Raw genomic sequence first — 15,418 nt, 5'->3', positions numbered from 1 at the left:
TAAATATATCACATGATCTACCTCGTCTGATAAACACCATAAAAAAATAAAATAAAAACTGTGTCAAAAAAAGCCTTTTTTGTCACCTTACATCACAAAAAGTGCAACACCAAGTGATCAAAAAGGTGTATGTTCCACAAAATGGTACCAATAAAACCGTCACCTCATCCCGCAAAAAATTAGCCCATACATTTTCGGTACCAAAAATGCTATTATTGTGTAAAACTTAAATAAATAAGAAAAAGTATACATATTAGTTATGGCCACTTCCATAATGACCTGTTCTATAAAAATGTCACATGATCTAACCCCTCATCTTCACAATGTAAAAATAAATAAATAAAAACTGTGCCAAAACAACCAATTTTTTGGTCACCTTGCCCCATAAAGTGTAATAATGAATGATCAAAAAATTATATGTACCCAAAAATGGTACCTGCAAAAAAATAAGCCCCTGCACAAGATGATCGGCAGAAAAATAAACATAATATGGCGTTCAAAAAATGGAGACACAAAACAGATTTTTTTTTAAATGCTTTATTATGTAAAACTGAAACAAGCAAACAAAGTAAATATATTTGATATAATTGCGTCCGTAGTCCGTAACAACCTGCTCTATAAAAATAGCACATGATCTACCCTGTCAGATGAATGTTGTAAAAATGAAAACGGCGCCAAAACAGCCATTTTTGGGTTACCTTGCCTCACAAAAAAAATAATATAGAGCAATTACAAATCATATGTACCCCAAAATAGTACCAATAAAACTGTCCCCTTATCCCCTAGTTTCCAAAATGGAGTAACTTTTTGGGAGTTTCTACTGTAAGGCAGCATCAGGGGGCTTCAAATGGGACATGGCATCTAAAAACAAGTCTACCAAAATCTGCCTTCCAAAACCATATGGCGCTCCTTTTCTTCTGCGCCCTGCCGTGTGCCCTTACAGCAGTTTACGACCACGTATAGGGTGTTTCTGTAAACCACAGAATCAGGGTAATAAATACTGAGTTTTGTTTGGCTGTTAACCCTCGATGTGTTAAAGAAAAGAATGGATTAAAATGCAAAATCTGCCAAAAAAGTGAAATTCTGAAATGTCATCTACATTTTCCTTTAATTCTTGTGGAACACCTAAAGGGTCAACAAAGATTGTAAAATCTGTTTTTAATACATTGACAGGTGTAGTTTCTAAAATGGGGCCATTTATGGGTGGTTTCTATTATGTAAGCCCCACAAAGTGACTTCAGACCTATATATTATACAAATTTTGGAAATGCTCTTAAAAATTTTAATATTTGCTTGTAAACTTCTAAGCCTTCTAATGTCCCAAAAAAAGAAAATGTCATTTACAAAATGATCCAAACATGAAATAGACATATGGGAATGGTAATGAAATAACTATTTTAGGAGGTATCACTATCTGTTTTAAAAGCAGAGAAATTGAAATTTGTGATTTTCAAATTTTGCCAAATATTTTGTAAATTTTGTATTTTTTTATAAATAAATATTAAATATTTTGACTCAAATTTACCACTGTCATGAAGTACGATATGTAACAAGAAAACAATCTCAGAATGGCTTGGATAAGTAAACGTGTCACACATGTCAAATTTGCAAAAAATGGCCTGGTCCTTAAGGCGAAAAATGGCAGGGTCCTGAAGGGGTTAAATTATGAAAATTGGTCAAAAGAGTCCAAATTGAAAAAAAACATGGGGAAGATGTACAGGAGGTAAGCAACTTTATGAGCAAATATCTTCAAAACCACAGCGATCCAGAAAACGCATTTAAACGGGTTATCCCATGATTAATGTAAAAATTAAAATCAGACATCATATAGTACATGACAAGCTCCTACTAACAAAGCTGGAACCAACTTACTACCTCACATGGATCCAGAGCTTCCCCTGTCCATTGCTCCAGTTGCTGTACTGGATTTTCTTCAAACTGTCTTTTCTCAGGGGTGTGTTCTTTCTGCTGCAGCTCTTTGATGACTACCAAAACAACTATTATGGAACGGGAAAGTAATATAAGAGTATTTTAGGTGCATTTTGTGCTATTAACAAACAAAAATGTGAAATAATAAATTTTCCACTTTATTTTAACATTTTTCCTTTTTATAAAAAATAAAACTAAAATATTAAAAATTTAAATGACAAAAATAAAGCCCCATGTGTCAAGCAAAATTTTGTAGTTATTCAAAATAGTGTAATATTAATTAATTAAATACTGTATAATTAACAAAATATTATCTTAAAATATTTCCTGTTCCTTCATTATTTTAAGCCACCTTTGCCTTCATATTTCTGGAACACTGTTAACATTGGAGTGCTGTATACCGTATCGCGTGACTCAATCTTTTATCCAAGAGGTTATCTGCTGTTTGGTTTATCAATATTCAAATACTTGTCTTTTGGGAGTGTGCATAAAGCCAGCCATACACATGAGATAACTGTCATCCAAACGCTCTCTTCTGGGGCTTTGTAAATTGACTTGTAAATATTTTGCTGATCAGCAGTACCACATCTTGTTAAAAGAACATTTTGCACAACTTCTGACATGTCAGATGTTGGGAACTAGTGAAGATTAGGATATGCCATCACGTTATGATCTGGACTCCCCATTGATCCTGAGAATAAACGGTCCACAGCACAGCCCGTTCAATTATATAATATATGTTGTGTAGCTCAATAGCTGTTTACTTCTCATGTGCCTCATGCACATGACCATACCAGTTTTTGCAGTCTGCGAATCGCTGATCCGCAAAACACAGATACAGGCCGTGTGCATTTTGCAGATCCGCACGTCCTCCCCTTTGTTAGAAATGCCCTCTATGCTTGCGCAAAACTGACAAGAAAAAGACATGTTCTACTTTTTTGGCAGGGTCGCGGAATGGACATACAGATGTGGACAGCATATACGGTAGTGTGCTGTCCGCATCTTTTGTGGCCCTATTGAAATGAATGGGTGTGCATTTGATCCGCAAAAAAATGTGGATCGGATGCGGACCGAAACTACAGCCATGTGCATGAGGCCTAAGCTATAGGTTAAAGGGAACATTACATTGTCACATGTTCAGTACTATCTGCAGACAGCATGTTATAGAGTGGAAGTTTAGCATAGTGATATAGTTTTATGGGAAAAAGATTTAGTTTTGTGTTTTTATTAATTTAAATCCCTGCTCTTTCTGTGCTTAAAGGGGTTGTCCAGGTTTGTGAAGATTTTTAACTTTTAACCCCAGCCTGTTGTAGTATACTCACCCGCTCCCCACTACTCCGTTCTAGCTCCTATCAGCAGGCTTCCTGTCACCATCCTGTAAACTTCTATACAGCTGCGGCCAATGACTGATCAGCAGGGATGTGTCTCTCAAGCGCCACATCACTGCTGGGGCACATGTCACTTGGGAACACATCACTGAGGCCAGTCATTGGATGCAGCAGTACATGTGACATTTTCCATCCAGAAGTTTACAAGCTGGAACGGAGCAGAAGGGAGTAGGTGAGTATGGTTTTGTCAGCAGGTATAACAGACTGGGTCTGAAAGCTAAAAAAGCTGTGGAACCCTTTTGGAGGCCAGTGGGCGATCTCTGTATGACTGTGCATACAAAGACAGATCTCAGTCAGACCAACCACTTGTCTCCTAGGCATAGAAAGTCAGAGAATGCAATTTAACAGGCTTTCCAGAATATAACAACTGTCCTTTGGTCTCCTTACTCCCAAATTAAGAGCTTTCAGATATACTTATCCCAACGTGGAGAGGATTAGCAGCTCTCCAACCCAGTCATGTGATGCCTGTCTGCAGTGACCCTGTGGTCCTTGCTTTGAAGGGGTTCACTGCCATAAAGGCCTTAATTTAGTAATGTGTTTGTGTTATGCACCTTGTGTCCCACAGGCTATGTGTAGGGATGAGGGGTTAATTAGCTAGCCCTAGGAACAGTTGCTGGATGTGGGCTGGACCCACCCCTCTTGCTAGGAGGCTGCTGCACTAGTTCAGTTAGTCTGCAGTGATCAGAGAGACACCTGCCCTGCGGAACAAGTGCCAGCCTCTGAGGAAAAGCTGAATGAGATTTAATGGAGTGTAGAGAGGCCACATACCAGGGAGAGTGCTGGAGGAGGCCAGTGAAGGTATTGCACTTATCAGGCTGGGGGCTCTCAGTCATATTTAAGAGACACACTGGCCAACTGTTAAAGGGACTACACCCCTCAACTGGGCACTGTAGTGCCGCATTTGTGAGCACAGAGAAACAGAATTATTGAGAGTGAAAAATTGCACCCCTTGGCAGATTTGGGAAGATTGCATAGTTTGTCTGTAAAGGGATTCAGAGCGAGAACTACCAAATTGCTTTAGGAAAGGTAATTTATGCAACATATACAACATATAAAGATTGTGGCCCTAATTTATCATACCTTCACTCCAGAATTATGGCGTCAAAAAGTCCAAAAATATAGGGCTTTTGCCACCTTTTGCACTGGCTTGTGCAAAATTAAAGCAATTGTGCAAAATTGTGCAACTTTTTTGCACTCACACAAGATTTTGCGACTTTTTACATTTTTACATCACTCACTCCAGTTTTGCAATGGGGGTAGGAAAGTGGGTGTGGTTAGCTATGTTGATGGGTTTCACTCCAGATTTATCATTGAGACATTTAAAAAAAAAGAAAAGTCGCAAAAACATGGCACTGTCTCCAGTAGGAGGGTGGATTAGGAAACCCGGAGTAGCTTTCCTAGACAAAAGTGTTAGGTTGAAGGATAAGACAAATTCAAACATGACATTTGATAAATGTGGCCAAGGTAAGACAATGCAGACTGACTTCAAATATTGCTCTCATGATAAATGCCCCTGTGCCTATTCTTGCAGGAGCACATATGTAACAACTGCCCAGTTGCTTCACTAGAATTCAGTGGACTTGTTTTCACCTAAACCAAGCCGCCTCATTAGCAGTAAAATGCATTACTACAGGATTGTACTGAACCGCATCTCATGAGACCCCTGCCTTTTTAACCCCAAAACTCACCAACATCAAGAGCACCCCAACCGCCACCAGGCAAGGGAACTCCCAAACTAGGGTGTGAAAGAAAGGTTGCTCCCCTCCCTTCACTGCAGGGCCCAAAGAGTGGCAGGGTGAGGACTGTCACTGTGCTTACTACTACCACCATCAATGCCTTGGCCAGAACTATTCTTTCTTCCTTGCCACATGTGGAGAGGGGTTGTATGGGGTTGGTGAAGGCATCTATAAGAATTATGAGTTTGGTGGGGAAAGAATTACAGGAAGGAGAATGGGAGTCACATAGACACCTGGATACAGAGGGAAAAGATATTGGGAGATGTCTGGGTCAACAATTATTAGCCACATTTCAGAGGAGTGTATTGGGTCAGAAAACCCCTTTTTAATAATAATAAGTTATACAGAGTGTTTTTCCACAAAATATATATCAATCTTCTCAGCCTTTCCTGCTCTATAAAATACTGCTGGAAGATGAGATGCCATGTTCAATGTGACAGGTTCTCTTTAGATATTGATTATTTCATTCATGCAGAATAATATTTCCAGTGCTTATTTTCCTTTCATTAGGTTTCCAACCCTAACTCCAACACAACAAGCAGCCCAATTGTGCCGTCTACTGCTGCTTCCAACACAACAAACAGCCCCATTGTGCCGTCTACTGCTGCTTCCAACACAACAAACAGCCCCATTGTGCCGTCTACTGCTGCTTCCAACACAACAAACAGCCCCATTGTGCCGTCTACTGCTGCTTCCAACACAACAAACAGCCCCATTGTGCCGTCTACTGCTGCTTCCAACACAACAAACAGCCCCATTGTGCTGTCTACTGCTGCTTCCAACACAACAAGCAGCCCAATTGTGCCGTCTACTGCTGCTACCAACACAACAAGCAGCCCAATTGTGCCGTCTACTGCTGCTTCCAACACAACAAGCAGCCCAATTGTGCCGTCTACTGCTGCTTCCAACACAACAAACGGCCCCATTGTGCCGTCTACTGCTGCTTCCAACACAACAAACAGCCCCATTGTGCCGTCTACTGCTGCTTCCAACACTTCAAGTGCCAGTAGTTCAGTACCTCCGAGTTCTCTTTCGTCCAGCCATCCTCCTCCTCCTACTTACATTTCCAGTGAGACTTGCGGTACACAGAAGATTTGCCTCAGCAGTCCTTCTGACTGTGACCCCTCCAAAAGTAGTAACTGCTTCTTTATGTCCTCTGCTATGACTGATGACGGTGCATATAATTTTGAGATCAGCGGCCTTTCTGGAGGATATGTTTCAATTGGCTTTTCAGATGACCAGCTCATGGTGAGAAAACTAAAACTGCCTACATTCTACTGAAAGACGACCTGTCACCTCTCCTGTCATGTCTGTTTTAGTAAATACAGTACAATTATTCCTCATTAAATAACATATTTTCTCATAAATCTGCCATTCTGCTATTATTCCTTTTAGAAACTTTTAAATGAAATGGTGCTGTTTTGATTCTTGGATGTGGATGTGCAATCCATGTGTTTTATCTTTGTCAAAGCGGTGTGTCCCTACATAGTCTGATACTGTCAGTACTGATTCCAATAATGTGAAACAATTTTGGAACCCCCCCCCCCCTCCCCCACACACACACACCCATGAGTCAATGTATTCATACATTTTTAGGTGGAATACCTGAGTAATGGCACAATGTAGAGATCTGCTCAAGAATTGACGGAGAATACAAATATTCATGAATACGCATGTCACGAATGGTAACAGGTCCTTCTTAAAGGAGATGTGATCTTTCAGTTTACAAAAAACTAAATAATCGTGAGCTCAGATTCTCTGTTTTCCAGGGAGAAGATGACGTATACATCTGTGGGATAAATTCAAATGGACAAGTAGAAATCCAGCATGCCTACACTGAAGGAAGGAAAACACCTCTCAGTTTACCTTTGGTAAGTTCTTACTGGAAGAAAGAGAAGGTGTCCTTCAAAGTCTATAGAGGCCATATATTTACCATATGAATAACATATACGGTATTTATCATCAAGCAACAGACAACATATGTCATTGTGACATCTTTTTTCTAGTAGAACAGTGTTGTTTTGTTGTTACTGTTTTTTGTCAGATCAATGTCACCCATTGGATTCCTTCTCATAGTTATCTTCTCCGTCTCATCTCTTTTCCATCATGTGCATTTTACATTTCTAAAGATACATACTGATCCTCAATATACACCCCTGGATCTTCAGCAAGGCTTCCTAAATATATAGAGAAATTTTTTTTTGTAAAAAAGTTAAAGTAAAATTAAAAGGGCATTCCATATCCTCAGGATCGGTCATCAATGAATGATTGGTGAGGGTCCAAACCAGGACGCCAACCAATCATCACACTTGCTGCAACTGTTGTTCAGCACTTCTGTACAAGAGGTTTTGCTTGGTACTGCAGTTCAGGGGCGGATTGGCCATAGACCCTAAAGGGAAAATTCCTGGTGGGCCAATGCCCATGGGGCCGCCTGAGCTCTCCTCATGGCTGCCAGCCGGGTATATAATGATCTGATGCTCTCAGCATTTATTTTGCCAGCTGCCGCAGTTTCCCTCCTGAACTCAGCTGTATCTCTGCCTTCAATACAGTGATACCATTGAATACTGTGGTGAGGGCATTAGTATTTTGTGCAGCACGGTGGTATTTGGTTCTGTTGAGATGGTATTTTGTGCTGCACTATGGTATTCCAGGCCCGGCCTACTTCTGTTGTCCCAACCTTTTTGTGTTGGCCCTGCCTTCTGTCTTTTTTGGACCTGCCTACATCATGGGGCCACTTTTAGTTGTTTTTTTTTCCACTTTACATTCCCAGTCTGCCCCTGCTGCAGTTCAACACCATTCACTTAAAGGGGTTGTCCAAGTAATTACTTTATATTTGAAAAAATCATACACTATTGGAATAAAAACCCAACACACCCTTCATTCCAGTGCCACCACTCCTGACCTCACATGACAACTGTAACCAATCACTGGTCTCAGTGGTCTTATGACATATACTGCTGAAGCCAGTGACTGCAGTGGTCATGTGTAGTGTACAGCCACTTGATTGCTGCAGCCAAAACATGAAGTCATGGCTGCAGTGGTGGGGAGATTGGAAGCAGCAGCATTGGAACAGAGGGATTTCTAGACAGTGAATATCATTTATTTTTTATTTTGTATTATTCTAAGGCTACATTTACATGACCGGACAAGAATAGGACATGTTCTATCTTTTTTTCTGGTGCAACGGAACGGACATACGGATGTGTACAGCACACTGTGTGCTGTCCGCATTTTTTGGAGACCTATTGAAATAAATGGATCTGCACCCTATCCGCAAAGTAAATGGAACTGACCCAGAAACAAAATACGTTTGTGTGCATGAGGCCTAACAGTGTCCCTATAAAAAACAACACAAACAACCCATTTAACCAGCCACAACCGCATTTATGGATCACATGCTGTTGTAATATACTAAAATGAGACACGTTTCTCAGGTAATAGGCCTCTGAAGCAGAAGAGTTTGGGAATGCACTTATAAATGGCAAAATACTGGACAACTGGCTAGAAGTGAGATAAGACAATTCTCTGCATTCTTTTGTTTTTTTGCTCAGATTTACTTACATGATGACGGCCCTATTAAGGTGTTCTTTATCTTTATCCTATCTGACAGGGTAATGTAAATGTCAGCATGACATCATTCACCAGCGGCGTGATACAATGTTCTTTCACTTCAAGAAATCAGATCTCAACGCAACTTCCTGCCCGCCAAGCCCGATCCAGTAACAGTTCTGATACGTACTACATATTATTTGCTTATGGATCTGCTGAAAACGGTTTGTAATATCTAGTTTGAAGTACATGCTAGTTCACTATGTACAACAAATGGATACATTATCAAATGTGCTTGGAGAAAGGTGATAGACCAATTATTAGTATGATTTCATGATTCAAATAGATACATAGCTAATTTCCTTGCTGAATATACAAGGAGCTAGATGAAGACAGATCACCCTCATGTAGTAGGCAATCCATTACTGCTTGCTCAGCAATGCACCCCCCTCTATGTTTTCACAACGGCACTAAGCTCTGTAGGGGACTGACTGCAGCACAACCTCATTTACTTTAGGATAGGTCATCAATAACTGATCGTGGGGGGGGGGGGCGGGGGGGTCCAACTCCCGGCATCCCAGCCAATCTGCTGGTTGAAGAGGCTGTGGCGCTTTGGTGAGTGCTGTGCCCTCCTCACAGCTTATCAAGCACAGCGTCGTACATTGTATAGTGGCTACGTTTGGTGTTCCAGCTCAGGTCTACTGTATTTACTTAGGCCAAGCCTACAGCCTCTTCAAACTGCTGATTGATGGGGAGTCTGGAGCTAGACCCCCACTGATCAGATAATGATGACCTATACTGAGCATAGCTTATCAATACTTTAGTCCTGGAAACCATCATTTAATAGATCCATGCACAACAGGTGGCGACTATCCCCTTCATTATTTGGATCTGTGGGGGTCCGACAGGCTGGACTCCCGCCGATCATCCTAGATATAAGCCATCACATGATGAAATATAAATACCCCTTTCATGTGTTATGTTCCCCAATAATAATGTTGTTTATCTGTACTATAGATTCAAACCTTTAGGGTGCATTCACACCATGACATTTTATTTTTAACAGTTGCCATACGACCATTTTCAGGAAAATTCTAGTGGAAGTCTATGGAAATATTCATATGGCGTTTTTTTTTTTTAACATCAAGTGAATAATGGCCATTAAAAAATAGGGTGTCCTATTTTGGCCATTTTCAAAGACCCCTACAATTGAAAGGGGCCAGTTTTAATGGTCACTTCTGAGAAAACATCCGTTAAAAAAAAAAATCCGTTTGAGCAGCTACAGAGTGAATGTACCCATAATAGCTATTTTGAAATCTTTGAAGAAGTATGTTAGAAGTACGGGCATTCTGCTGAGGGTGGACCTAGAACATTATACAGAGTGCAACCTCCTTGATAGCTTCTAGTTGTTGTGAGAACCTTGTTTTAACTCTTTAACGCTTTTTTTTCCAGGAAGAATCCGATTTCATGGGCCAGGTGTATTCTCCAGTGACACCAAAATTAATCTCGCTGTAGCTTCCAATGTGACTCAGAAAGAGTACAGCACGCCCATAATGGTAAAGACGCACGGTTAGTATGAACACTGCCTCCACCTTCCTGACAAAGCCTCCAAATAATACTATTTGCATAGGTTGTTGTCGCAACCAGGCTCTGATGTCTGACCACTCTGCCATGCAATACAATTATAAATGATTAAGGCTTCCTTCACACATCAGTGACTCATGGACGTGTGCTGTCCATGTTCTTTATGGTCAGCACACGTACCCATTCATTTTAATGTGTGTATTAACACGTCAGTGGTTTTCCACTGAAGTATGCCCTATTGTGATTACAGATCCCTCACTCACATCATGGTCTATGGTTCATGAAAACCACGGACACAACATGGATACCATCTGGGTTTAGTCTGTGTTTTTCATGGACCATTGGTAGGAGATTCTCATGAAACTAATTTTGAGCCTAGCAGTGCCACTGGAATACGGAAGACCCATGCAGGGCCGGCTCCAGGTTCATGTGGGCCCTTGGGCGATAAAGTCTCAATGAGCCCCCATGTGGCAAGATATATGCCCCCTCACAGTAGATATGCCAAGATATGTGCCCCCTTCACAGTAGATTTCCCAACATATCTGGGGATGAAGGTTCGCCGAAACGCGTATCAGGGTTGGTGCCATCCCGGAGGAGGCACAGTATGGGTAATATATTCTGCTTTGACGATTTATTATACTGACATAATTGCACTTGCACTTTATCTTGTTATTATTATGTGGAGCAGTATGAATTGTTGCCAGTGTGCTCTCCTATGGTGACTGCAAATAAACATATTTATGAAGCCTCAGGAACATCTGGATCTGCCCTTGATTGCAAGGAACCCGCAAATCGCAGCATAAGTCTGAACATTCGTAGTGTTAATAAGATAAGGGGGTGGATTATTACTGTTCATATTTTGTTGTGTTAAAACAAAAAATATAATACAATATCTTAATTTAAATAATATGATGAGGGTGAGATATGCTTAGCTACGCTCAAACTTGAGTTTTCATGTTTAAGGTGCATTTATACAGCCCGAGAATCAGGCAGATTATCTGGAACAACCATATAAATGTGCAGCCAATCACCCGATAAATGACCAAAACGATAGTTGATCGGGTGTTCCTGTAGTTCATGCAGGCACCTCAGATCATGGCTTCCGGGCAGCAGATCGTGCTATCTAAACAGCGATCTGCTGATCAGAAACCATGAATCTGTATGAAGACGAGGGATCACAATAGAGAGCCCCTGTCCTCATACAATGAAGGAGATAGCTACATCTAAATGCAGCTGTCTCCTTCACTGAACGAGCAGCCAACTGCCGGGAAAGAGCGTTCCTTCCTGACAATCTGCTGTTTAGTTGGTCTGTGTAAATCCAGTTTTATCCCTTTAGGCTACTTTCACACTAGCGTTCGGCTAGCGTTCAATCGGATCCGTTCTGAACGGATCCGATCATAATAATGCAGACGGAGGCTCCGTTCAGTACGGATCCGTCTGCATTATTTTAGCAAAAAAAAGCTAAGTGTGAAAATAGCCTAGTACGGATCCGTCCAGACTTTCAATGTAAAGTCAATGGGGGACGGATCCGCTTGAAGATTGAGCCACATTGTGGCATCTTCAAACGGATCCGTCCCCATTGACTTACATTGAAAGTCTGGACGGATCCGCACGGATCCGCACGCCTCCGAACGGCCAGGCGGACACCCGAACGCTGCAAGCAGCGTTCAGCTGTCCGCCTGTCCGTGCGGAGGCGAGCGGAGCGGAGGCTGAACGCCACCAGACTGATGCAGTCTGAGCGGATCCGCCTCCATTCAGACTGCATCAGGGCTGGACGGCTGCGTTCGGGTCCGCTCGTGAGCTCCTTCAAACGGAGCTCACGAACGGAAACCCGAACGCTAGTGTGAAAGTAGCCTTACATATATTGTTTATAGGAGTGATAATAAATATGAATAATAGTCAAAAAGGAGACAATCACTTTTTGTAAGAAAGGTCCCCAAATAATTACAGTAGTTGATCACAGGTGTTTCCACTGCTGCTTCTTCTCAGTGTCACCACAGGAATAATTAAACATTATATGTATATGGTGCCCAATGAATCAATGGTATGTTCATGAAATGCATGGAGTTGTTAGGACCTCCACATAGAGAGATGCTCTTTTTATAGCCACTATCCACTTGATAGAGGGACAATCAATTGTTAACCACCTCCCATCCGCCCATAGAATATAAACGTCCGGGAGGTGGTTCTCTATCTCTGAATGAACGTTTTAAAACGTCCATTCAGAGATCGCAGCTGCACGCTGATCGGGCTGCCCGCTGTCAGTGATAGTAGGGCAACCCTTAGAGAAGGCAGGGACAGTGCCCAGGTGTCCCTGCCTTCTAGATCGATATATACACAGTGCTCCCGAGCACTGTGTATACAGAGCAGGAAGCACTATGCGCTTCCAGTTCCGGCCCGGCGGTCATGTGATCGCCAGGGCCGGAGAGTGCAAGAGCTGTGAGGTCTTTCAGAAACCTCGATCAGCCCTGCACTGAGGCTGGACAGCGCTGTATTGCGCTGTACAGCCTCTCTGGGGGGTGTATTTCTCATTTAACTGGGGCTACTATGTCAGCCCCAGTTACAGGAGAAATCAACAGTGAGGTCTTGCAAAGTGTAAAAATAAAATAAAGTGTTAAAAATAAAAAAAGGTTTCACATGTAAAAAAAAAATTCCCCATGTAAAGAATATATATTTTTTTTAAACAGAAAAAATTAAATAAAATAGACATTTGGTATTGCCGCATCCGTCACGATCAGCTCTATAAATATATCACATGATCGACCCAGTCCGATAAACACCATAAAAAAAAAACTGAAACTTTAATTTTCTTTTTGTTTCAGAAATGCTAATATTTTGTTAAAGTGAAATAAATAAAAAAAAGTATACATATTCGGTATCGCCGCGTCCGTAACAACCAGCTCTTTAGTAAAAATTTGATTATAATGGAAAATCTGTCAAAAAAGTGAAATTTAAAAATTCCTTTAATTCTTGTGGAAAGCCTAAAGGGTTAACAAGGTTTGTAAAATCGCTTTTCAGTAACTTGTGGGGTGCAGTTTCTACAATGGGGTCATTTATGGGGGTATCCACTACGTAGGCCCCACAAAGTGACTTCAGAACTGAACTGGTCCTTAAAAAGTGGGTTTTGGCAATTTTCTTAAAAATTTTAAGAATTGCTTCTAATATGGGGAATTTTAAGTAATAAATATTTTATGAGGTATGACTTTCTGTTTTAAAAGCAGATAAATTGAAATTTAGAAAATTGCTAATTCTTCAAAACTTTGGGTAAATTTGGGATTTTTTCATAAATAAAGGTGAAATATATTGACTCAAATTTATGACTAGCATAAAGTACAATGTGTCACGAGAAAACAATCTGTGAATGGCTTGGATAAGCGTTCCAAAGTTATTACCACATAAAGTGAGATATGTAAGATTGGCAAAATTAGGCCTGGTCAGGAAGGGGGCAAATGGACAAGATGTGAAGTGGTTAAAGGGGTTATCTGGTAACAGCTCCATTGACAGCTGCAGGTGTGCTTGGACTCCCGCCGATGTGATAATGATAACCTATAATTAGGATAGGTCATCATTATCCATTTCTCGATAACCCTTTTAATTGAGATTATAATACTAGTTCTAAAGCAAAAAACAAATAAAGGAGTTAGCCACGAACACAACCCCTTTTCAAACAGAAGCTGACTGATGGCCATAGGTCTGGCTTCTCGTCCCCAGTGACTAGCTGTTCCTCCTGCTGCAGGAGGAATATAGCATTATATGCTGGTCATTCAAGTCACAGAGTGGCTTTCCATTCTCTGTAGGATATTATAAAGGAGCAGGTTTTCCTGCTTAAGACCCCCCTCTCGATGGTGTCCATATGCCTTGTTATGACATATGGACACTGCCCTAATATGGGAACCCCTTACATTAATTTTATAGTCACACTCTCGTGCATGAATATACAAGCCTGTCACTGTGAATCCAGAGTCTATACTATTATTAAAGAGCATCAGATATGAATGACTAACACTAACAGATCATTAGACTCTAGACTAGTGGTGGCAACCCAACATATTGTGGGGACCTTTAAAGGGAACCTGTCACATTGAACATGGTGTCTGAGCTGCAGGCAGAATGTTATAGAAGAGGAGCTGAGCAAATTACTGTATGGTTTCACATGAAAAGATTCAGTAAAACTTGTAATTTATTACATTCATTATTTCTGCTCATTCTGGGCTTTGAAGTCCAGGAGGCGGCCCTATCAGTGATTGACAGCTATCTCTGTATGCACAGTCATAGAGGAAAGGCTGTCAATCACTGATAAGACCGCCTCTATGACTTTAAAGCCAGAATAAGCATAGTTATAAGTGAGTAAATTCCAGTTTATATTGAATTTTTTCCTATAAAACTATATATCAGTATGCTGAGCTCCTCCTGCTCTATAACATGCTGCCTCAAGATTACTTTGCATTTTCATGGTGGTAGGTTCCCTTAAAGACCAAACAGCACATTTAGCTAGTGCTGCTCTAAAATCCTGCTCTGCACACACATGTCTTTTGTGCATAAGTGACAGTTCATACATAACGTTTCAATACATAGCTAAAAATTGTGTGACAGAATTGTACATTAAGTGATATGATATCGCATCCTTTCACGTTTGCAGGGGCCCTCATGCTTATTGCTTGGATGACTACAGGAAGTTTAGGGATGATTATTGCTCGATATTTCAAAACTGCTGCAAAGAAACCAATTTTGGGCAAAGCACTTTGGTTCCAGGTAATGTAAAGCCACACCATATCATGTACCATAATGTGATATTTATAATCATGTCCCATATTGCATGATTAATAGACAGACAGACAGATAGATAGATAGATAGATAGATAGATAGATAAATATTCGGTGGGGCAGAACGGTGGCTCAGAGGTTAGCACTAATGCCTTACAGCCCTGGGGTTCTGGGTTCCAATTTGACCAAGAACATCATTTGCGTGGAGTTTGTATATTCTCCCCGTGTTTGCGTGGGTTTCCTCCAGATACTCCGGTTTCCTCCCACACTCCTAAGATATACTATAGGGAATTTAGATTTTGCTCTCCACTGGGACAGCAAGTAATGATAATGTGTGAAAATCGCTGCAATAGGTGTTTAAGAGTTTTAAAAAAACAACGCAATACTCAAATCTTAATTCCTTCCTGATATGTGATGTACTATTACATCACAGCGGAAAGTGACTTCCCGCAAATTGACATAATAGTA

General features: G+C 40.9%; 1 protein-coding gene across 1 annotated transcript in view; it reads left to right on the top strand.

Annotated features, from left to right (window-relative positions):
• LOC122944203 (putative ferric-chelate reductase 1) overlaps positions 1–15,418 on the top strand; it is a 44,102-nt gene that overhangs the window by 16,987 nt on the left and 11,697 nt on the right. Inside the window, exons 7-11 of the mRNA XM_044302428.1 lie at positions 6,124–6,301; positions 6,823–6,924; positions 8,664–8,826; positions 10,055–10,171; positions 14,826–14,938. Coding sequence (XP_044158363.1) covers positions 6,124–6,301; positions 6,823–6,924; positions 8,664–8,826; positions 10,055–10,171; positions 14,826–14,938 — 673 coding nt within the window. The remainder of the gene's footprint in view (positions 1–6,123; positions 6,302–6,822; positions 6,925–8,663; positions 8,827–10,054; positions 10,172–14,825; positions 14,939–15,418) is intronic.

The sequence above is a fragment of the Bufo gargarizans genome, chromosome 7 (assembly GCF_014858855.1).
Source record: "Bufo gargarizans isolate SCDJY-AF-19 chromosome 7, ASM1485885v1, whole genome shotgun sequence".
NCBI lineage: Eukaryota > Metazoa > Chordata > Amphibia > Anura > Bufonidae > Bufo > Bufo gargarizans.
The sequence above is the reverse complement of the archived record's forward strand: the minus strand, read 5'-3'. Positions and strand labels throughout refer to the sequence as shown.